At 42.7% G+C, this 24,586-nt stretch overlaps 1 protein-coding gene across 2 annotated transcripts in view; it reads right to left on the bottom strand.

Moving 5' to 3' along the window:
* Positions 1–2,378: 2,378 nt before the first annotated feature.
* The window catches only part of ZNF330 (zinc finger protein 330), an 89,515-nt gene continuing 67,307 nt past the window's right edge, over positions 2,379–24,586 (bottom strand). For both annotated transcript variants that reach the window (XM_073604187.1, XM_073604195.1), the window contains exons 7-10: positions 4,395–4,499; positions 3,969–4,015; positions 3,759–3,876; positions 2,379–2,821 (exon numbers count right to left, since the gene is read on the bottom strand). In XM_073604187.1, coding sequence (XP_073460288.1) covers positions 2,541–2,821; positions 3,759–3,876; positions 3,969–4,015; positions 4,395–4,499 — 551 coding nt within the window. In that variant the 3' untranslated portion in view covers positions 2,379–2,540. The remainder of the gene's footprint in view (positions 2,822–3,758; positions 3,877–3,968; positions 4,016–4,394; positions 4,500–24,586) is intronic.

The raw sequence follows: 24,586 nt of genomic DNA, 5'->3' as shown, positions 1-24,586 counted from the left end.
TGACATAAAAATACTTGCTGCGAAAAGCGTGGCTAATACAATTACATGACAACATGACATAATGACTAGTTGTGGTAAGGGTCCTGACACACCGCAATATAGAATGCTTACCCCCCCCCCCCCCCAGGCGTTTCAGAAATTACTTCCTTCTTCGGCAGTGTATCAAAAGATGCAGGCATTCGTACTATAAATGCAAATAGATAAAGTTTAAACAAATACAGCGTATCAAGGCATACACAAAATTGCATTTGTCTATTTTTTTGGAAACCAAGTCCAAGGACAGACTTACATGTAAAAAAAATATCAGCATATTAGCCACATAAATTTAGAAATGTAATAACAGCCGGATCTTAACCAGGGGTAACCCATGCACCAGAGAACCACTCACCATAATCGGGGCTCTATCTAAGGATACCCAAATGGTTTATTTTGATACACCCCTGAAGAAGGAAGTAATTTCTGAAACGCGCTGGGTGTGAAGCCTGCATTCTATATTGCGGTGTCTCAGGACCCTTACAACATCTAGTCGTTCTGTCATGTTGTCATGTAATTGTATTAGCCACACTTTTCGCAGCAAGTATTTGTATGTCATGTATTTTTTTAAATCCTTTATAGTATAATAAATTTCAATTTTTATATAGAACATGCATTTTTGCTTGCAGGTGTTATATCACCACTAGGGCCTTTAAAATCCCATAAGGGGGACTCCGTTCTCTGTTTCATGTACACAGGGATGCTGGCCCACCTTTAGTCCCGTCTATCTCTGCTCTCTCTGTATTGGCCACAGTCTGGACTCCTTAAAGTCCCCTATGTTTAAAAAGACCCTTTGTTTAGAACTATGAAATATACTTTGAATCTGGTTGAATATTGCACTTGTAGCTTTCTTTCTTCTTTTTTATTATTAATAAGAACACCATTAACTAAGACTTAAAATAATGTGTAGCTCTAAAAGGATGCCGATATGAGGTCATCATAAGTAAGAGGTGGCCCACGACTGTTCAAGGACACCTTCCTCTTCAGCAAGAGTGCCAGAAAAAGACAAGTCTTCTTATAACGTGAGTGATACTGAAGCTTTGTGGTCTTCGGATCTTTAACAAATTGAACCAAATCAGAGTTGGATGTTTAGCAACTAAGCTGAATTGGACTGCGTACAGAACAATGGATGCAGTCATACAATTACATCTTACAAAACAAAATACAGTCATTATGCAACCACACCTAACACCCTGGGTAATTTTTGACCCAGAATCAGTTAATCAAACATTTTTATTTATCTATTACGGGTATTTATATAGCACCGTCAATTTATGCAGTGCTTTTAGACACACACACATACATACATACATACAGTACATTCACATCAGTCCCTGCCCTTAGAGAGCTTACAATCGAAGGTTTCTAACACACATTCATACATACCCAACCAGCATGTCTTTGGAGTGTGGGAAGGAACCAGTGTACCAGGAGGAAACCCATGCAAATTCATGGCAGGTAAAGCGGTGGTTGGGATTCAGACAACCTTAGTGCTGCCAGGTAGAAGCACTAACCCCTTAGCCACTGTGAGTCTATGAATGTTTCCTGAAGGGATACTATTTAAACATCTGCCATAAAGACCAACACCAGCCTTTTTGTAACTTTGACATGAGCTGGGAAAACTTAAAATGTCTGCATGTGACCCTATTGAGTCAATAATTCTGTACCTAAAACAAGAACACACACATTTTGATTCTAGTTGAATTTTAATCTCCCGATTTGTACAGATTTTCCCCTGTTGTAGTGAAAAGAAGATTGTTCTTTTACTTATGACACCAAATTTGTATGCCACTTCACACATGAAGGGATAAGAATTGCTATACACTAAATATCTTAGCACTAGAGTTTAACCCACTTAAATAATTTTCCTCTATGATCCTAATAAAAAGAATAATTATATTTCTGGCTAATGAATATTAAAGAAGATCCAAACTCAATCCCTAAAATCTAAATACGCTTTGATTTGTTAATAAAATTCCAAAAGTTGTGTCCAGTTTTGTTTTCTAATCTGAAGCTTTCATTAAAGTAATACCTGGTGATCCTGCCATGGAGGTCCTTGTTCAGATATTTAAAGTTATGGGTTGACAGTTTTCCTCCAACTGTGGTTATGCATTGTCACCATGTCATATGTGCCCCTGATGGAGAGTACAATGTCAACACATTGTGCAGGCGTGGCCCATGGTCTAAGCCAGTCCAAAGCATTGATTTGTAGCGAATGCTGTAGCGAGTGCACGTAGACAGGAAGTGCCTGAAAAAAGTCTGGGGGAGAACTACACCAAGTTACAAAAACGGATGAAACAAAAAAGGTAAAAGTTGCATTTTATAAAAATAATTCACAGCAGCAGTTTATACTACCCAGTGCTTTATTAAACTAATTTATATGTCAATTAGGGTTTGGGCCTATTTTAATCATACACATACATGAGGCACTGCTGCTTCATTCAAAGGTAACTTGGAAAGCAGTAAAGTTACCACATTCTCATTATAGTGCACAATATTTAGATAACTCAGTCACGAGACTCTTCATAGTGGGCATAGCCACTGGCATATGTTCTTCCTAAGTTCAAGTGGCCAAATAGGTCTGTGGCCTCTGTATCAGAATCCTTTTCTCCTTCCTCATCACCCTCCTCCTCATCATCATCATCATCCTCATCCTCTTCCTCCTCATAATCGTCATCGTATGTACTGGTAGCACCAGATGCCAGATTCTTCCAATAATTGTCATAACCAGAAGCTCCATTTTCATCGTCATCTGCTCCACTCTGCCTGCCAAACTTGAGTGTTCGTGCTACAAATAAAAAAAAAAAAAAAAAAAAAAAAAAAAAAAGAGAACGGCTTAGAAGTGCACTCTGTGTCCCTAGGTCTGACTATACTGCCACTAGTTTCCACAGGCAAGCAAGCTCCATTAAATATAGGAGGCTTATAATTGTATCTTCTGCCCTCACCTACCTACAAATCCATTAAATTCCAGAGTAATCTTAACGAGCTATACAGGCTTACTACTGTACTTCCTGACCACCACCTATCTATACATCTTCTAATTTTCACTTCAAGCATTATGAACTATACAAGCTTACTACTGTACTGCCTGCCCTCCACCACTTACAGATCCGCTAATTTCTGAAGCAGGTTCTATGAACTATGCTGTCTCATTGCTAATACTTCCTGCCCTTTGCCTACCTACACATCTGCCAATTTCTAGTGCAAGCTCAATCAACTATACACACTTACTATTGTACTTCAAGCCCACCTACACATTCACTAATTTTCAGTGCAAGCTCCTTAAGCTACACAGGCTTATTACTGTAATTTTATGCCCTCAGCCTAGCTGTACATCCAAAACTTCCAGTGCAAGCTCAATCAAAATATACAGGCTTTTTACTGTGATTGCTGACTCTTAGCATAACTATACATCTGTTTACTTTCAGTGAAAGCTCAATGAAATAAACAAGATTACTACTGTACATTCTGCACTTAACCAAGCTATGCATCCGTTTATTTATAGTTCAAACTCCATGAAATAGAATGGCTTTTACTGCATGCGTCATAAAATATCCTTTTTTTAAAAAAGGTTTAGCAAAACTGAAAGATGGCTAACTGAATTAGTGTAATAAATGGTATGCACTTTCCTCATAAGGGACTGTTAAAGCATATTAGAGACCAAAATATGTTTTTTGAACAAGCTAGGTGGAGTGCAAAACAAAAAAAAAGAGAAAAGCACTTACTAGACATGCTGAGATCCTTTGTTTGCTGCGTTTCATGGCCGCACTTCGGGCAGGGGGGCTCCTTGCCTTTCTCAGTCTTAAACACTTTGCTACGAGCATGATCATCACAGAAACATGCCTGCCCAAACAAAGTGAAAAGAGTGAAAGGTCATGAAGGTGCTTCCTACTGTCAGCCTGTACTCATTTTTTGTCAATATTAGTGATAATTACCTTGCAGCGCAGGCATGAATGTTGACCTAATCGATTGCAGGAGGCACCTGTTTAAAAAAATAAAATGTTGTCAACAAACCACAAAACAATCCAAACTGTTTAATCTAGGCTACATGCATAAAGAGGTTGGAAAGAGATAACTGGCAGGCATTATGAACACCTGTCAGATGTCCCCCAACCACTAAGTGTGATAGGACACACCGAACCAAACCGCTTAGTCCAGATCTGCACATTAGTCAAGCACAGCATTAATTTCAGTAAAAAAAACAATAACAAAATGAAGACTAAAAACCCCACAGGACTTTTCTGCTGTGGCAGGGTTACATAGAGAATAAACTGACTCTTATGATAGAGTATTCCAATATGATTTGCATATTGTTTTTCTTCAACTACGATTGGGCTTTAAGCTATTTCCCAATGACTTACATTTAAAGGTTTCTGCCTCCAGGACTTGGCAGCTTGCCTGGTGTTCAAACTGGTCATCTTCACACAGGAAGTTGTAACAGAAAGAGCAACTGAATATCCTGCCACCTGTATAACAGAAGATTAGAAAGATTTAGAAAGCAGAAGTGCCAATAGACATTTACTATTACAAAGCTTAAGCTGTTTAAAATCAATCAATGCAGGTTTGTGTCTGCACTCTGAAAGCCTTTTGAATACCTGAGGGCAGGGTGTTTCAGGGAAGAAAGCAGGCACGGCCACATGTGATCATTCTTATTGCTGCCAGTCTGCATTTCTTGGCAACTGGCTAGCATTGTTGTACAAAAAATAAATAAATAAATAAAAAGTTTTCACACCAAAAACCATTTTAAAATAAGCCTTCATTTTAAAAAGGTAGTTTCACACTAGTACAGCTGCAATTTGATTGGATTTTCAGTACGAATATAGTGTGACTTGATTTGGTTTTGGTGTTTTTGATACTACTGCATTTTGACTCATCCCTGCTGGTAGCCAGCAGGAATGAGTCATTGGTTGTTAAGGAGCTGGCACCCATCGGTGTCCTAACAACCAGTGACTCATCCCCACTGTCAAGAGCAAGGATGAGTTAATGGTTGTTAAAGGTAGAATGTTTTTTTTTTTGATCTTGAGTGATTGTAAAGTCTCGCTTTTAAAAAAAAAATAAACATTTTATACTTGCCTCCTCTGTTGCAGTGGATATGCACAGAGTAGCCCGGATACTCCTCTTCTCAGGTGCTCCTGGCTCTTCCCTCCCGACGAGTGCCCCCATAGACCAGCAGCTTGCTATGGGGGCACCCAAGCTGAGTCAGAGCTCCGCGTATCCCTTAAGACACAAAGCCACAACCTGGCCCCGCCCCCTCTCTCCCGATTGGTTGACTTTGATTGACAGCCACGAAAGCCAATGGTGCCACAGCTCTGCCCCAGCCAATCAGGAGGAGAGTCCTGGATGGCCGAGGGAATTGTGGACATCGCTATATAGAGAAGGGGCTCAGAGTAAACATTAGGGGTGCTGGGGGACCTGCTACACACAAAAGGTTTTTTATCTTAATGCATAAAATGCATTAAGATAAGAAAAACCTTTTGCCTTTATAACTCCTTTAATGCATTCTATGCATTAAGATAAAAACCTTCAGGGTTGCCCACCAGTGCCACTCATGAGCGCCTATCAATGCCGATCAGTGCTGCATATCAGTGCCACCCATCAGTGCCGCCTACCAGTGCCACCTCATCAGTGCCGCCTTATCAGTGCCCATCAGTGAAAGAGAAAACTTACTTATTTACAACTTTTTTTTAACAGAAACAAAAGAAAAACTTTTATTTTTTTCAAAATTTTAGGTGTTTTTTTATTTGTTTAGCAAAAAATAAAAACCGCAGAGGTGATCAAATACCACCAAAAGAAAGCTCTATTTGTGGGAACAAAATGTTTGGGTACAGTGTTGGATGACTGCGCAATTGTCATTCAAACTGTGACAGCGCTGAAAGCTGAAAATTGATCTTGGCAGGAAGGTGTATAAATGCCCTGTACTGAAGTGGTTAATCTGCCCAACTCTAAACTGTAAAAAAAATAAAAAAATAAAAAAAAAACTCCTCCCTGAATCTGCCACTTCCTATATGCCCTCTCTGCACTGACCAAGAAAATCAGGGCTGCTCAGCCCTGACCACCGTGGTCAGGGTACGTCTCTCTGTCATACATATCTGTCCCCTCTGCTCTCCTCTCTCTCCCTCACCCCCTCCTTCCTGCCTGTCATCTTCCTCTCTGTCTGTCTCTGCCCCGTTATTCTTAAAACAAAAACAAAACAAACAAAAAAAAAAAAAGGTAAAACTTTCATAGCCAGACCCTTAGAGGTTGGCATAGCACACTATGTAAGTAGATTTAAAAAGCGAGAGTTCTAAATATCGAATTTGAGCTGTCTTCAGGCTGGTCACGTGACAGCTGAAATTCGTTATTTAGAACACTCGTTTTTAAAACCACTGACATAGTGTGCTATGCCAGCCTCTAATAGAGGGGCTGGCACAGTCATATATATAAGGGTTAACAAACACTTTAATATCACTTTAAGGTGGTGGCACTCAATGGTCTCTAAAAAACCAATGACTCATTCCTGCTGTCCTCAGATTTTTTTTATCTGATCTTCCATTCTGCTGGCAAACAGTGCTCCCTTCAACTCCAGTAGTTGGCTGTCCTTCAGCATCCTCACTTTCAATGCAGGGACAGAGTCCCTGCATCAGTCTCTGTAAAAGAGGACAGAACAACAGAGCACAGGGTAGAAGAGGCTACAGGGGCAAATAAAACTACCGGTGCAGTCCCACCACAAGAAAAGTCAAAATGTCTCGTCTCTTACCTGGCCGGTTCAATTCGCCTTGTACAGTGCGGCGGCCAATAGAACGTAATGAAATGTCACTGACATTTCAATAAAGTTAGTTTTAAAAAAGTAAACAGTGCGATGCACCACACACCAGCCACTATGTTGTAACGCAGCGGCTGGTGTGAATGTACTGTACCCTATGGTATAAACAAGCAGTTAATTCTTACAATGCAGGTGTAGCCCCAATAGAAGGAAGAACCTTTTAGTTTTCTGGAGTTCAGCTTTAAAAATGACACAAACTGACAAGGCAGGTAAGACTGAGAACATGTAGAAATATGTGAAAATAGCTTTGTATTATTTACCAATAATGATTTAAAGCAGGATCTGTAAAAAATTGTAGTTCAATACAAAGAAATGCTTAGCGAAGTATCCAGAGCAAGTGCTTACATGGCCCTAAAGTAAACCTGTGCTCTGTTCACGAAAGACAAAACAGGGGTACTAAAATGCCTCCATCCCCGGCTGAATTCTGACCTCCGTTTACTATATTAAATCTGCATGGCCATCAAGAAGCCAGAGACGTAGCGAGCACATTTATATATTGGAAAGTATGCAAATTATTCCCTTTCCTCCAATGCGATAGGATAGCGCACATGGGGCAGGGTAAATGGTCCTTAGCCATGTTTAAGCTACAAGTTGCAAAATGGAGCTTACACAGGGCTTCTAATCTTTATTTGCGGAGGCTGTATGAGGCATCAGAAGAGCAAAATAAAAGTAAGTACTGTATGTGCATCTGCTTGCATGAGCAAAGCAAAGAGTCACAGGAAAGCGGCTAAATAAACATACATGGGAAACATTTTACCTGTGAAAAGATCTGTAATTCTGGGCAGCCACCACCCCAACTAGACAAGACATACAGGTCTGCGACTGCCACTGTCAGGGTCACAGCTTATTCCAAAATGCAGAGTCACATTGTAAGCCACTCCCCCACCCATTCATGTATTGGAAAATAAAGCAGAAACCGTGGCATACTGTTAACATTATCCCTCCTATCAGCATGTTCCCTGTCAGCACATGTGCATCCAGCAGAGACGGATTTGCTCCTTGTGCAGAGTTTTCTCCTTCTTGGCCAAGTCAGCTATAGAGGGGATTATCTTTTTTCTTTCTTTTTTTTTTTAATATATAGAAGTTATATAGAAGTGTAAACACTAACACTTTTGTAAATGAAAACACAGCCTTCCAAAAATTTTTTTTTTTTTTTTTTAATTATATATTTTTTTTTAGATTTGCCAATACAAAAAAAAAACAAAACAAAAAAACAAACCAGTACGATCAAAGGCTCAAGAAGCCCATGTGACATCTCAAAAAACAAAAACCATTAAGTAAACCCCAGCCTAGTGTCCCCCTCAAGCAGTCAAACATACATAAGCTGGTATATAAAGTTGGTGCAGCTGGTAACAACCAATAGTACACAGAAATAATCTAGGTACTACTGCTTAGTGGGGAGGGGGGGGGGGGGGGGGGGAGTTGTGGTGTGGCAGGGGTATAAAGTTGGCATGTGGATGTTACACACAGTGGGGAAATGCTTTATTCATCTGTGTATTGGCTATAGGCAGCTGCAGATTGACAGCAAACAGGGGAGTATTAAAAAGTGTTATTTGTTACCTTAAAGTGGATGTAAACCCAATGTCATCCTTTCTAAACTACTGCCATAGGGGTTATCTATAAGGATATACATGCCTCCTGCATGTATCCTTACCTGTCAAATGTCTCCCCTCTGTCTGTTATGAGACCCGAAAAACTGCAGATCCTGTGGGTGGGTCTGTTGTCTGAAGCTCGGTGGGTGGAGTCGTGATGTCAGTAGACTCCCCGCCCACCTCTATACTCCCCTTGTCAATATGCATTTTCTCCTGTGTATTTCTTACACTGAACTTCTGCTATGATCTCTAACATCCAGTGAAAAGACAGGAAAGTAACCACATGACTTCAGCATGCCAAATCATGCTGAGGTGTGAAACAGCCAATCCTTGCAGAGCTGCTGAAGAAAGGAGTGGAGGGAATTAAAAAATAATGCCTGTGTCTTAGGCTAGTGCACGAGATGTAAATCACCTGTCACTCACAGCAAGGGGGAGGATTTGACAAAGTTTTTCTCAGTTTGTCAAGATTTTTCTCACTGAACAATAAAAGAGGATTGCTCAGAGATGGATTAACACTTTGTGGCAAGACTGGGCTCAAATTATAGGAAATCCTATACTCTACAGTATGATAATAAAAAAAAAAAAATTCAGGTTTACATCCACTTTAACCCTATGCCCAGCCGACACCCTGGTTTGTTGGTGGGTCAGTGTCTTCACTTACAGTACAGAACTGATGATCCTGCATTGTTTATGATGATATCAAAGTGCGACCACTGGACAGAGCACCAAGGAGAAAGCCTGGAGGAGCGTTGGATGATGCAAGTAAAATCATTTTAAAATTTTCTCCTGGGGAAAAAAAAAAAAAAAAAAACTCTTTGCAGTGCAAGGGTAGTTTTTAAATTTCTTTGGGAGTTCAGCTTTAAGCTTTCAAAGCAGTTAATTTGCTAATAAACTAAACTTGAATGTGTAACTATACTCTCTCAAATCAACATTACAGTTTTGTAATGTTGATTGCTGTGAATATTAGTAAATAGATATGATATTGACTTGTTTTATTTTTTTGTACATTTCTTCAGTTACTTTCTGGTTTCCAGGCCTAGGCAAATTATGTCATACATCCCAGAAGACTTCAGGAGGGGAGGAGGGGCTTTATCAGCAAAGCACACCATGTGTGCCTGAGCTAAAGGTAGATGGATTCCAAATTTTAGTATTTGCCCTTACTTAAGATGGCTGCAGCCAGAAATGCTAGAGGGGCGTTTTTCAAAGTGATTTTTCAGCAAAATAAAGCATGGAGAGACATGGATGGATGGGGGAGTTTGCTTAATATATACAAACTCTAAACTAAACTAAAAAATATAACGAATTAGTGTTTTTGGCTTGTGCTGCTCAATGCAGTGTAGGTCTGCTTTAATGATGAATGTGTAGGCAAACCATGAAATTCACAAATGAGGTACGTGTGAACTGTCATATTTCTAAAAAAATCTGCAAGTCTGTTTTAGACACATCTTCTAGACAGCAAAACCCAATGTCTGATCTAACTTTTCTCTACTTTAATGAAAGCAGTACAGGTAGGTTGGTGAAGGACTGCTTAGCCTGTGACTAAATAGCGAAGGAGCAGAAAAACTCTGGTGAGGTCAGCCCTGTAGTCTTCTCAGTCAGCTCCCTGTGCCCTATGCAATATAGCAAAGCCTGATTTATGCCTAGTACACATAAGTCTCTTTTCGTTCAACCCAGCAGGAGGATGGCCAGTCTAGCAGAGAGAGACAGAGTCTGCCGCAGTAGAGGAACTATGTGAGTAAAGGTACATTTTCTGTCAGATATTTGCAAATCGCCATAGGGCGATTTCTTCTGCGCATGCCCCGGAGTTGGAAAGGGCACGCTGTGCCGTTTCTAGCTCGGGTCATGCCGTTAAGGGAGTGATGTCACGGGACTCTGGCCAGTCACAGAGCCAACGTTCGCGGACCCGGAAGGAAGAGGGGTGAAGAATGGATGCTCGATACTAGCGAGGAAGACAGGGACATTGCGGGCTTCTCCTGCAGGTAATGTGTCACATAATTGGCTGCTATGCAATGCACAGTAGCCCATTATGCTTTACCTATACAGGGAAACAAAGAGGAAGCAACACCCATCAGGGTTTACTTCCTCTTTAAGCACTATTGACTTCCTGGCATAAAATAAGAGACTCAGCAAGGTCCTAATCACCCTGGAATAAGCCAAGGACTCTACTAGGCCCAAAATCCAAACATCAACCTGGCATGGAACTCATATGATGGTCAGGGTAAAAATGAATTCTAGAACCGACTCCCAGAAATTATGAATACATGGGCAGGAGCACAGCATGTGGTCCATCCAAGAGGTATGTAACCTCTCCAGTCCGTGGTGAATCGAGGGCTGTAAAGCATAATTATATATATTTGCATATCACACGGTTCTAAAGTGAGAGAGGAGTCACCAAACTGTACCCTATAGGCGTGATGGAGTTGCAGGAACCAAAAGAAAAAAAAAAAAAAAAAAAAAAAAAAAAAAAAAGGAGTTAGGGAGATTGAACTGGAGCTTCAAGACATCAAAAGGTCTAAGGAGCACCACCCTCACAAATATGGCACAAACACTTCACTCCCCTAGAGGGTCACAAAGATGCATCAGGGATAGAATGAAATTCAGGAAGATTGGTATTGAACCAAAGAGGCATATGGGGTGTACTAGGAGTAGACCGGGACGGTCTTTTGGGCAATATCTGAATCCAGGATTTTACCACCGCTATCATGTATAATTTAAGGTAAAAGGGAGTCTGTGCTCCTCTATACAAAAGGTTACGAAGAGCCTCATAGGAACCCAGGCGAGTGTCCTGCAGGGCAACCAAAGAATTTGAGTCATCTGAGATCAACCAATTGTGGGCAAGGGTAAGCATAGCTGCCAGGTAGTATAGATAGAAATCCAGACAAGCTAATCCTCCTCGAGTCCATTCTTAATATTTTTAAATATGTATCTATCATTAAACGAAAACCTGGTGATCCATTCAAGATGGTCCTTGTTTAGACACTTCTGTTGTGAGGTGACAACTCTTTCTCAATTGTGTACTTGCATTGTCACTCTAACATGCGCCCCTGGTGGACACTACAAGAGGCCATGCCAACATACCTTGTGCAGGCATGGTCCAATATTATCACTATCAGAAATCCCGAGCAATGATGTGCAACTGACACTGGAGGGTGTGCATGTACAGAGATCAGCAGCATTAAGATGCAAAAACGGATGAACAAAAACGTGAAAACACTATTTACTGTAAAAAATGACAGTTGTTTATGGTGATAATTTTATAATGTGCTAAGATCAGAACAGATGCATGGCATGTAATGTTTCTTACAGCACTGATTGAGGAAATAGTACTATATACAGAAAATGCTGATCTTGCCATGCACAGGTTGAAGTGTTGCAGCAAAATACTGACTTTATCTTGATCAACTGTTAATTGTTTGACAGTAACTCTTCAAAATATTAACCACAGATGAAAATTAAAACTGTAAAAAGGAAACCCATTCTCTCCAGAAGCCAAGGAAAATACTTCTGTTCTTTTCTGTATAATTGCTTTTTTTCTGTCCTGCTGGAACATTTTATGTCAGAACGGTAAAAAAGCTGACTAGCACCTGAAGAACAAGACAATTCACAAAACAATCATTCACTGTTAAAGAAAACATTGCACTGGAAGACATCTATAGTGTTTGTTCTTTTTCCACCTGCACTATATACTTAGCCAGCAATTTATAATGTTTTACCTCACCGGGTTCAAGCTAAAAGCCAGCAAGAAGAATTGCTTACAAGTCTGTACATAGTCTTAACTCTTTCACTTTCTCAATGGACAATTAAAAACCTCTAACAAGTAGTAAAAAAACCTGGAGGGATTTTAGAAAAAAACTTGCCATATTCTGCCTTGTATAGACTACTATTCAACTAACTGGGACAACAGATCATGGGTTTTAGTCAAATCTTGTCAAACTGGTCTCTTCTGGGGAAAGGCCGATTAAAAAAAAAAAAAAAAAAAAAAAAAAAATCAGGCCACGAAAAGGTTTAGAAGACCCTGAGACCTTTTCCACGAATCATAAAGGCAACACCCATGTGGCAGTTTCTGCTAGGACCTTGCGCCATTTTCTTTTGAAATGCAGGTAAAACCTAGCAAATAGCAAACCATTTTGTGCGGTTGAATAAGGCCCTGAGCCCTGGTTCACTTATGTAATGCGGGAAATGTAGCAAATCCTGTCTGTTTCCCGCACTGCATTGCAATCGCACAGCAGCCAAGTTACCACTTACCAAGAGCCAAGAGACCCACCTGACCAATGAGACTACACCACTTACCAGAAATAGGAAACTCCAGGCCCAGTTCCACTCAGTATACTCGTCTTATTCAAGGGGGGTTAGTATTTTAATCAAAAAAAGGTATAACGTTTTTTTGTAAAGATGTTAAGATTGATACACTAGGCTGTTATGTGTTTTTGTACTGCCTTATAGAGGGCTACCCACTTAGCTAATAGCTAACTTGTATATTCCTCCGCCTTCCAAGTTGGAAATCCTATATCAATTATTGGAGTATGTGGAGGATAAAGCTGATGTCCCGACTATAATAGTGGGAGACTTCAATATGGTCCTCGACGGCTGCCTGGACAGGTTTCCCCCTAGGCCTAGGTCGATAGGAGTGTCTGGGGGGCGGCTGGCCCAGTTTCTGGAGGAGGTTGGGTGGTGCGACCTTTGGAGAGCCCGAAATCCAGGGGCTCGGCGGTACTCTTGTTTCTCAGAGTCGCACCACACACTCTCTAGGATTGATCTAGCGATTGGCAACGGGGGGGCGCAATCCCTCGTGGCCAAGATAGAATATCAGCAGAGAGGGATCTCGGACCACTCACCTCTAACGCTGAAGATAAAGCTACACGCCAGATACACCCATAGGGCTTGGGTGTTAAATCCGGCTTGGCTGGAGATTATGGGCGGAACAGAAGATATCTCTGGGAAAATAGAGGAGTTCATCGAAAAAAACCAGGGCACAGCGTCGGAGGGGGTGGTCTGGGATTCCCTAAAAGCATTCTTGAGGGGGGTGCTTATACAACAGGTAGCACGGACCAAGAAACAATCAAAAGCGAATAGCGAGCAAATTAGAGATGAGGCGTCAAATCTGGAGAGGCAGTATATTAAGGACCCAAATCCGGAGAACCAGGCGCTATGGCTAAAAAAGCAACAGGAATATAGGATGGACACAACTAGGAAGGCCGAGAACAAAAGACTGTTCCAGAAACAGAGGTATTTTGGAGAGGGGGAGAGAGTGGGCCGAACGTTGGCAATGTTGGTTAACACCAACACCTCCTCACCATCACTACCTATGATTAGGACTCCTAATGGAGAAAATTCATTTGACCCCCAGGAAGTCAAGGAAGCATTTTTTAACTACTACAAGGATTTATATAAGTCACAGGGTAGGCTAGAACAAAAGGTAGCGGAAAGCTTCCTAGTGAATGCTAAACTGCCGACTCTCTCAGAATCAGATAGGGCTGGTCTAGAATCCCCCATAACCCTTGAAGAATTAAAACAAGCAGTAGCAGATATGCCTAACCAAAAATCTCCAGGCCCGGATGGACTGCCATTGGAAATCTATAAACACTTTGGGGCAGTACTGCTCTTACCTCTCTTGAAAACATTGAATTGGGCAATTATAGAGGGAAGGATGCCCTCCTCGATGTTAAAGGCCAAAATAATACTGATACCAAAAGAGGGGAAAGATCACCTCGATGTATCATCATACAGGCCAATTTCATTGCTCTGCTCCGATGTAAAAATCCTAGCCAAAATAATGGCAACTAGACTAAATAAATGTATCTCGGGCTTGGTACACCCAGACCAGTCGGGATTTATTCCGAATAGGTCTGTTAGCGTAAACATTAGACGGACGTATTTATGTCTCCAATCTCCAACAGAGGAAAACGCCTCTAGGGCGATACTATCTTTGGATATTGCCAAGGCGTTCGATAGTATGGAGTGGGACTACCTCTGGTGGGTATTGGAGAGATTTGGGTTCGGCCCTACGTTTATAAGATGGGTGGAAATTCTATACTCTCACCCAAGAGCTAGAGTAAAGATAAACAACAAATTCTCTGAATGGATGCCTCTTGAGAGAGGGACAAGACAGGGGTGTCCATTGTCACCCCTGTTGTTTGCCCTGGCTATGGAACCGTTAGCGGAAGTAATTAGAACAGCAACTGGAGTGCAGGGGTTTAAGAGAAGCAATGGGGAGGATAGGATAGCGTTGTTCGCAGACGACGTGCTATTATTCTTGGGAGACACTGGCCCATCATTAGAAAAAGCGATGCAGCTGGTGGAAAGGTTTGGTAACCTATCAGGATTGGTAGTAAATTGGGGTAAGTCTACGCTTCTACCCATAAATTCAACTGTCAGTGTCCCAATTGGCTGTACGCCTCGGCTAAAAATGGCCGAGAAAATGAGGTATCTGGGAATAACGGTATCTAGTGACCCTCATCACTACATTGATGATAACTTGGCCCCTCTGCTGGAAAAATTAAAAAAAAAAAGCGATATCTGGGGAAAATTACCCCTATCAATGGCAGGTAGAATTAACCTAATTAAAATGATATGGTTACCACAGCTTTTGCACGTACTCCACAATTCCCCAGTCTGGATTGGGAAGAAATGGTTTCTAAAAATTAATACCTTGTTCAGAGAACTAATCTGGAGGAAAGGGCAGGCAAGGATCAGCTTGCAGACATTACAGCGCCCTACCAGGGAGGGGGGACTGGCAGTCCCCCAACCATACAACTACTTCCTGGCTGCCCAGCTGCAACATATAAGGGGATGTGAGACCAGGGGTTGGAAAGACACTAGCGGAGAAATCATGCTACAAAATTGCCCACACAAGACTCTGATAGAGGCACTGGAGGCCGGGTCATTACAGGACGGGCCTCCAACAAGTAGGCTAGTAAACAAAGTTTGGCAGTTGACTAAACAGATTATGGATTATAGAGGGTTCACCGAATTTTCACCTATATGGCAAAATAAATTTTTGCAGGAACTAATGACCCTGGGGAAAAATAGGTTCTGGGAACTTAGGGGAATTAGTAGGTTGTCTCAACTATATGGAGACGACAACATGTTAAAGTCCTTTATTGAGCTCAGAACTGAATATGGGATCCCCCAAAAAACATTCTACTATTACCTACAGGTTAGACACGCCTTGGATAGTCAATTCAGGAATTGCCTACCCGTGTGGTGCAAGGTTTCTCTCCTTGAAAGCATTGCCAAAACAAATAGCGCCAAGGGCCTGATAGCAAAGACATATGGGCAGCTGGTTGAAAAGCTACTTATTCCTCAGTCGTCTATGAGAGTCAGGGCAGGGTGGGAGATAGATGTGGGGGAGATTACAGATCACCAGTGGGCAAAGATATTGGAGTACTGCCCGTTGGTGTCTGTTTCTCCATCGCAACAGGCCTCGCACCTTCTTTTACTACATAGAGCCTATTACACCCCAAAAAGATTACATAAATTTGGTAGTAGGTTTGATGATAAATGCCCCAGGTGCTTGGATACAGGAGATCTTATCCACATGATGTGGAGATGTCCAAAACTAGCAAGGTACTGGAGAGAGATAATCAAGATCATAGAAACTAGATGGAAAATTAAACTAGTATTGGAGGCCAGGGTATGTATCCTTGGCCTGATAAGTGAAAATATAGGGACTACCAGTACTAGCATCGCAGTGTGGAGATGCCTCTATCAAGCTAGGAAGAGGATAGCTCAGTCCTGGCTTTCTGCTATACCCCCAACTCCGGAAGACTGGGTCGAAGCAATGAATAAACTGGTGTGGGCAGAAAAGACTACATATATTAGAAGGGGCAGCCTTGGCAAATTCGTAAAGATATGGAGCCCATGGCTAGACTGGCTTGGTGTTCCCCCTTAAAAATCTAGAGGAAGTTAGACGATAAACTGCACTGATGTGAATGCGGAAATAGAATAGGAAAACACTAGTTGGATTCAAGATACCCCGGGTATCCCTACTATTTGGGGGAGGAGGGTGATTTCGGGTGGGCTATGGGAGGGAGGGAGAGAGGTGGATGATAGGGGTGGGGAGGGTTGGGGAATAGAGGGGGGGAGAAAAAAGGTTGAAAATTAATGTAATTGGGGTTTTTTTTTTTTTTTTTTTTTTTTTTACTTAGCCATGAGGGTGCTTACTAGTTATCAATTTAAATAATTTTTGTAAAACTGTATGTTTTGGGCTTGTGTGCCGTACACCAAAATTAACTAAGAAAAATACAAAATCAGAAGGGGAAAGTGTATACCACAATGATGTGAACTGGTGAAGGCGTCAGTTAAATGAACGTTAATCTGATTTAGCCCTCTAGTGACTTTCGCTGAAGTGGTAATAAAAAAAAAAAAAAAAAAGTTATCTGCTGCAGGCGTCAATGTTAAATTAACAACACACGAAATAGGCCGCAAAACGCAGCACAATTGCCTGAATCGCATCGTATGGGTAGAAACACTCATGCGATGTGATTCAGGTGCAGGAAAACAAAAAAGGTCCTGCACCATTTTGGTGCGGATGCGAATCAAGCCATTCAAAATCACACTCAAATCACACCGCACAGATATCGCATGTGATGTGCACAGGAATGCGGTACAAACCCAGGCTGGAAGGTTTGCTGACCCATCTGGATACAAGACTTGCACATATGCACTCCCTAACGCTAGATTCTGGCATAATTAGATCTGGGGGAGACGTGTGAGCCTGGGTTAGGCTGCATTCACACCCACCAAGTGTCACGGCTTTGAGCGATTTTTCAGGGCATATTTTCGAGTGTTTGTATGCGCATTTTTGAGAGTTTGTGTCCAGCATCTGAGCTTTGGCATTTTTTAATTAGCCATTTTAAATACCCATTATTTGTGGCTATGTTGATCATCTTTTTTCATTCGCTTTTGCCTATAGTTCTACTTTAAAGCCAACGTTTAGTCAAAATTAAAAACTTAAAAATCAGCATAAGGAACACATCTTCAGTAAGGCTACTTTCACACTGGGGCAGGTTCCAATGTGAGTGGAACCTGTCCGCTTTTAACCCTCGCTAGTGGCCGAAGGGTTAAAAGCACCCGTGTTGCTGTGCTGCCAAAGCGCTTTACAGGCGCTTCGTTAGCGCTGCCAATTAATTTTAATGGCGGGGCAGTTTATACACCGCTCCTGCACTGCGCCAAAGATGCTGCTTGCAGGACTTTTTTTCCCATCCTGCAAGCGCACCGCCCCAGTGTGAAAGCACTCAGGCTTTTCACTGGGGAGGCATGAGAGGCACTATTTTTAGCGATAAAACGCCTAAAAAGAAAAAAAAAAAAAAAGCCCCAGTGTGAAAGGGGTCCAAGTATGATTTGGCACTTGTGCAGATATTTCTTGTTTCAGTAGAAATATTCCTCCATTCTACCCCCACCTACGCCACACCATAACCTTCGAGTGCAAAGAGGTTAGTACAACTAAAAGGCTGTTGGGAGCTCTCATCATGAGAGCCTTACTCTGCCTGGCCTTTCCTACCAGATCCATCAGTCATAGAAGCTAAAGCGTTTCAAGTTATTTCAGAGAAAAATGTAGCTGGTTCTTTTTCACCAATATGTTCTCAGCTGTACTTGCCTGGTATTTATCCTATTGCATGGAAACGAGAAAAAACATTAAATGACATGTTTACACCACACATTCCAAAGTCATTGTTAAAGTTTTAAATGTAGACAGCTGTGGAGTAAATCGAATGCCAGCAAAGAAAAAAATGAACATCTGCTTTAAAAGCCTGTATGGTGAAAATAAAGCAATATAAAAGTAATACAACTATTCAGAAACAAATACATAGTTATGCATTCTGAGTGTTCTGGTAGATCATAAACTTAAAGGGGAGGTTGGCCCTACATTTACTATGAATCACAGGAGCGCAGTTCGCTCTGCCCTCCTGTGATCCGTTTGCAGCTGACATCACTCAGCCGCTGCAGGTCAGGTAAAGTCAGGATCCACCCAGATGCCTGGACTGGCAGCTGGCTCAGCGTCTCAGCACACCGGCTCTCTGCTCACTGAATGCTGACAACTGAGCGATCAGCGGCCCAGTTCTCAGTCTTAGAAGCAGAAGGGGACATATGCAGCATCAGATCGATGCTTCACCCACCTAGGGGAATATATATTTTTCAAAATCTAAAAAATGCGGCGCTAAAAATGGTATCAAAATAGTGAGTTCAAAGTAGAAGTGAGGAATATTCCAGTCACCAGCTATAGTGCATATGTATGAAAGCACTCAGCACCACGTGATAAAGTGATCTACTTACCAGAAGGCTAAAAATAATAGGCATGTGATAATAGTCCCAGGCTCATCCTGCATTTCCACCTTTACAATTCACCCTCAAGGCTTGAAATAGCGATGTCCAGATAATATTCTCCCTCAATTAATTTCTCCAGGAACGCACATCAAATGCAAGGCTCTCAATATACTGATCAGCAGTGCTCAATGAAGGGAAATAAGCGACCAATAGTGAAGCCCGCAATAACAATTAAAACAGATTTATTGTAGTAACTTACATTTAGGGTTCAGGAACGCATGCATCAAAAGAAAACAATCAGCTGCAGCGTTCAGCGTGCTGGTGTCAACCTGCCTGACATGTTTCATCGCAAACGGATGTCTTCAGAGGCGTGGTTTTACTGACCCCAACACGCGCTATATATATATATATATATATATATATATATATATATATATATATATATATATATATATATCGTGTTGGGGTCATATACATATATGTGTGTGTATATGTGTGTGTATGTATACATATATACACACACACATACATATACACACACACACATATATATACACACACAAGAAGAATATCAATAAAGATTGATTGGGGAGGGGATAATCTCCAACAGCTAAATCTAATATAGACCGTCATCCATGTAATATGCTTTGCGCATGCGTACCTGGTGAGCGCGTCTCATTGGCCGTCTGGTGGTGTCTAGCGTGGGGGTGATGACCTCCACGTCACTCCGCACACACAGAGACCTCGGCGAGCCACTGCCATTATGGCGCATGCGCACCTAAAGAAGTCATCCCATTGGCTCACGGAGACGGCAACAACCAGCATAAGAGACGCAGGTGCATCTTCATGTCGAGCCAACAGAATGCAACGCAGGAACGCAGCCGTATTCTACATCCGCGTTCCAACAGCAAAAACAGGAAGTCTCTGTGGCATAAGTCAGCGGCAATGGAGCGCATTGCGGTCCAACAGCCCGGAACAAAGATTTAAATGGAGACTTGGCACCAGAGAAGGAAATTACTCCTAAATATAAAAGTTGCTAATATGATACAACATATTGAAAAAATATATAAAACAAAATGAACCAAAGCAAAATAAAAATACTTATAGGGAGGTTATGGAGGAAACCTTTCCCAAATAAAACAGTAGACATAATAATATACAATATAAATAAAAAATAATGATTAAAAATATTAAAACCAATGAAAAATGCCAGAAAGACTATTCAATGTTGTAATACATATATAAGGGACATAAACAAAAGCTCAAAAAATGACCAGTTACACTTACCGGTAACGGTGTTTCTGGGAAGTCTTCCAGGATGGCACCCTGAGAGATGACTGGTCCTCCTGGCAGGAAACACAATCAAGATAGAGGTTAAAAACCCCGCCCCTCCCTGCACTCCTCAGTTGTGCAAAAGTATTGACCCACACCAGTGCATGAAAGTGAAACAAAAACACCTCCAATGTACCATTATATAATAATACAAACCGGGTGGGAAGTAGGCCTGCCGTCCTGGAAGACTTCCCAGAAACACCGTTACCGGTAAGTGTAACTGGTCATTTTCTCAAGTCGTCTTCCAGGACGGCACCCTGAGAGAAGAGCAAGTAGCCCAGGCCTACCTTAGGGCGGGACAACAGCCTGCAGGACCATTCTGCCGAAGGCCAGGTCCTGGGGTGACAGAAGTTCCACTCTGTAATGTTTCAGGAACGTGTTCTGACTTGACCAAATTGCTGCTTTACAAATTTGATCTACCGATGCTCCGGCTCTTTCTGCCCAAGAGGATGCCAGAGACCTTGTAGAGTGAGCCTTAAGATTAGTTGGGACCGTCTGACCTGATTGCTCGTAAGCTATGGCAATAGCCTGTCTAATCCATCTAGCAATAGTCGTTCTAGAGGCCTGTTCGCCTCTTCGAGCGCCACAAAAACTGACCAACAGATGCTGAGATTTTCTGAACTCTCTTAATTTTTCCAGGTAAAGCAACAGACATCTCCTGACATCTAACGTATGGAAGGCCCTTTCCTTCTCATTCTGTGGATTGAGACAGAAGGAGGGTAAAATAATCTCCTGCGATCTGTGGAAGCACGAAGCCACCTTAGGAAGGTACAAAGGGTCCTGTCTAAGAATGACTCTGTCCTCTAATAGGCAAAAAAAGGGCTCCTTCATAGAAAGAGCATGCAAGTCGCCCACTCTTCTGGCTGTGGTAACAGCCAGAAGGAAGGCAGTTTTAAAAGAAATCAATCTAACTGAAGATTGAGCCAACGGCTCAAAAGGTGCCCTGGTCAGGGCTTCCAAGACTAGAGATAAATCCCACAGTGGAAATTCCTTCATTTGTACCGGGGAAAGTCTCTCTTTAGCTGACAAAAATCTCTTAACCAAAGGATCTAGAGCTAATTTAATATCCAGAAAGCTAGACAAAGCTGCCACCTGAACCCTAAGAGTCTTGGTTGCTAAGCCTCGGTCTACTCCCTGCTGTAGGAAGTCTAAGATTACTGGAATCTCTTTCTGGGGGACCCCTTTCGCTTCACACCAACGGGAGAAGACCCCCCAGACCCTAGCATAAATACGTCTAGTTACAGGCTTTCTACTCAGCAACAGGGTGTCAATCACTCTTTCTGAACACCCCTTGTTGCGCAGGCTCTCCCTCTCAACAGCCAGGCTGTTAATCTGAAGAAACCGGGATTCGGATGGTAAAGAGGACCTTGAAGCAGAAGATCCTGACGTTTTGGAAGCTGAAACGGAGGGGATACCGCCCAGTTCCACAACGTGGGAAACCAGGTCCTCTTGGGCCACCAGGGGGCAATCAAGATTAAATTGCCCCTGGCCCGACTCAGTCTTTGAAGGATTCTCGGAATCAGGGCTAAGGGAGGAAAGGCATAGGCCAGACTGAAATCCCATTCTTGAGCTAATGCGTCCACCCCCTCGGACCCCTGTTCTCTGCAGAGAGAAAAGTACCTTTTGACTCTCCTGTTTTCCCTGCGGGCAAAGAGGTCCATATTTTCGGTGTGCCTAGCTGTTGACAGACCAGGGAGAATACCTCGGGATTCAATTCCCATTCCCCCTGTTGTACTGTCTGACGACTGAGGAAATCTGCTTTTATGTTGAAAACTTCCCTTATGTGCACCGCAGAGATCGAGGGTATTCTTTGTTCCGCCCATTCCAGAATCTCCTGCGCCAATCTCATTAGTAAAAGCGACCGTGTACCCCCCCTGACGGTTCAGGAAAGCCACTGTCGTAGAATTGTCGGAGAGGATCTGAACCTCTCTCCCCCTGATCCTGCTCTCAAAAGCTATTAGAACTTCCCTGACTGCTAGCAACTCCCTGAAATTGGAAGAAGCAGTTCTCTGTAGTCTGTCCCACACACCCTGAGCTTGGAGCTCTTCTAGATGGGCCCCCCATCCCCACGAGCTCGCATCGGTCGTTAATCTGACAGGCTGGAACTGGGACTAGATGACCTGCCCCCAACCTTTGAGGGTTGAGCCACCAAAGTAAGGACTTTCTTACCTCTTGAGGGATGGCAACCGGAATATCCAAGGATTCCTTCTTTCCCTTCCATGAGCATAGCAGGAAGTTCTGCTGGATTGGAGCTGAGCCCAAGGTACTGCCGGAATACATGAAGTCGTGAGACCTAGAATCCTCATGATCACTCTCCTGGGCACTACCTTCTGACGCAGAATTGAAGACACTGAAGAAATCAGTGCTTCTATTTTCTCTTGTGGGAGGATCAGCTTTTGCCCCACTGAGTCCACCCACAGGCCCAGGTAGAGCTTGGTCTGAGAAGGAGTCAGGGAGGACTTTTTGCAACTTATCAACCATCCGAGGGACTCCAAGGTGGATATAAACTTTGTCCAGATCCAGGAGAAGGGACTCCCTGGAAAGGTTGTAGACAAACAGGTTGTCTATATAAAAGGTATCAGAGAGATCCCCTGAAGGTGCAGGTAGGAGACGACCTCTGCAAGGATCTTTGTAAATACTCTTGGGCTGGCCCCCAGCCCAAAGGGTAGGGCCTGAAACTGCCAGTGCTGGGTACCCTGATCTGTGCGAATAGCAAACCAAAGGAATGCCTCCTGTTCCGGCCGAATGGGAACGTGCAGATATGCATCCTTCAGGTCTTGGTGGCCATGAAAACCTCCCTCAACAAATGCTTTCTGACCGTGTACACCGATTCCATGCGAAACTTCTTGTATCGCAGGAAAGTGTTTAATCTCTTTAGATTCAAGATTAACCGGAATTTTCCAGACGGTTTGGGAACTACAAAGACGTGAGAATAAAAACCCCGTCCTTGCTGATCCGCCGGTACTGGGAGAATGACTCTCTGATTCGCCAACTGCCCAACACTTTCTATGAGGCCTATGGCCTTTGGCCTCTCTCTGGGTAGGAAGGTCGGTAGAAGCGACTGCGGAGGCCTGGAAGCAAATTCTAGCCCGTAGCCCTCTCTTATCCACTGAAGGACCAGAGGGCTCTGGGCTACCTGCTCCCACTGAGGGACAAATTGTGCCAGCCTCCCCCCTAGCTTGGTGCTGGCGTCACTTGGGTTCCTTGTCTGCGACCTTTGGGCCGGAGAAAAGGAGAGCTCCTTTCTGTTTGGCTTTTCCAACACCCCATTTCTTTCCTTTCTTACGATCCTTAAACCGGTTGTTGACCTGGGGGCCTCGAAAAAATCTTTTAACCTTTTTAGGCTTTACGGGAAATGTCTTTCCTTTCTCCGTAGATCTGGAGAGGGTTTGGTCCAAACAGGAGTGACCCCTCAAAAGGTAGGCCACATAACCTTGTTTTAGAGGTGTGGTCCCCATCCCAGGTCTTAACCCATATGGCTCTTCTGGCTGAATTAAGACGTGCTGCCGTCTTTGCCGAAGTCCGCGCGGACTCAACTGCAGCATCCGCAAGAAAGGCTACCGCCTTACCAATTTCCTCCAGTGAATCCAAAAGATCTTTGGACTTGGAAGTACCTGCCACATGATCTGTCAGCTTATTAAGCCACATATTCGTATTTCTAGCTATACAAGCTGAAGCTAAAGCTGGACTAAGGCTCGATTCACACCTATGCATGTTGCTTTTGAGCGTTTTTGGAGGTTTTTTTTTCATGCTTGGCACATTTTTGAGCAGCGTTTTTGTAGCGCTTTTGCGGCGTTTTTGCGGCGTTTTTGCGTTTTTTTTTTTTTTTTTCATTTTTTTTACAGTCTTAAAAAAAAATTATAAAAAAAAAAAATATATAAAAAAAACGGCAAAAACGCACCAAAAACGCACCAAAAACGCTGCAAAAACGGTGCACTTGCGTTTTTGATGCTTGGCCATTGAAATCCATTACATGCAAAACGCTGCTTTTTGCATGAAAAAAAGTCCCCGACCCTTTCCAAAAACGCAGAGATACAAAAAAGCATTGATGTGAACATGTTCCATAGGAACCCATGTTAAAAAATTCCCATGCATTTCTGCAAAATGCATCAAAAAACACGCTAGTGTGAATGGAGCCTTAATGTCGCCGCATTGGCCTCCCAGGCTCTACGTAAAAGGGTTTCGGACCTGCGGTCCATTTGGTCCCGAATGTTACCTGCGTCTTCAAAAGACAGGTCAGATTGTTTAGACACCTGCGCCAAGGACGCGTCAAGTTTGGGAAGTTTAAAAAAACTTCTCCTGTTCCTCTTCCTTAAAAGGACACCTGCGTTTCCAGGTCTTAAACTTCTGAAGTTTATTTTCTGGCTCTTTCCATTCTCTTAAAACAAAGTCTTTGAGAGACTGGTGGATAGGCAATACCCTGGACTGAGCTTTAGACAACCCCTGATACATCCTATCCTGAACAGAAATCGGTGCCTCTGGCTCCTGGATCTCCTCAGAAGCATAAATAGCCCCTAGGAGGCCCTCTATATCATCTGTAGAGAAGATATGTCTGCCTGGT

This window comes from Aquarana catesbeiana, linkage group LG01, assembly GCF_042186555.1.
Source record: "Aquarana catesbeiana isolate 2022-GZ linkage group LG01, ASM4218655v1, whole genome shotgun sequence".
Classification (NCBI taxonomy): domain Eukaryota; kingdom Metazoa; phylum Chordata; class Amphibia; order Anura; family Ranidae; genus Aquarana; species Aquarana catesbeiana.
Note: the sequence above shows the minus strand (reverse complement) of the source record. Positions and strands in the feature narration are given on the sequence as shown.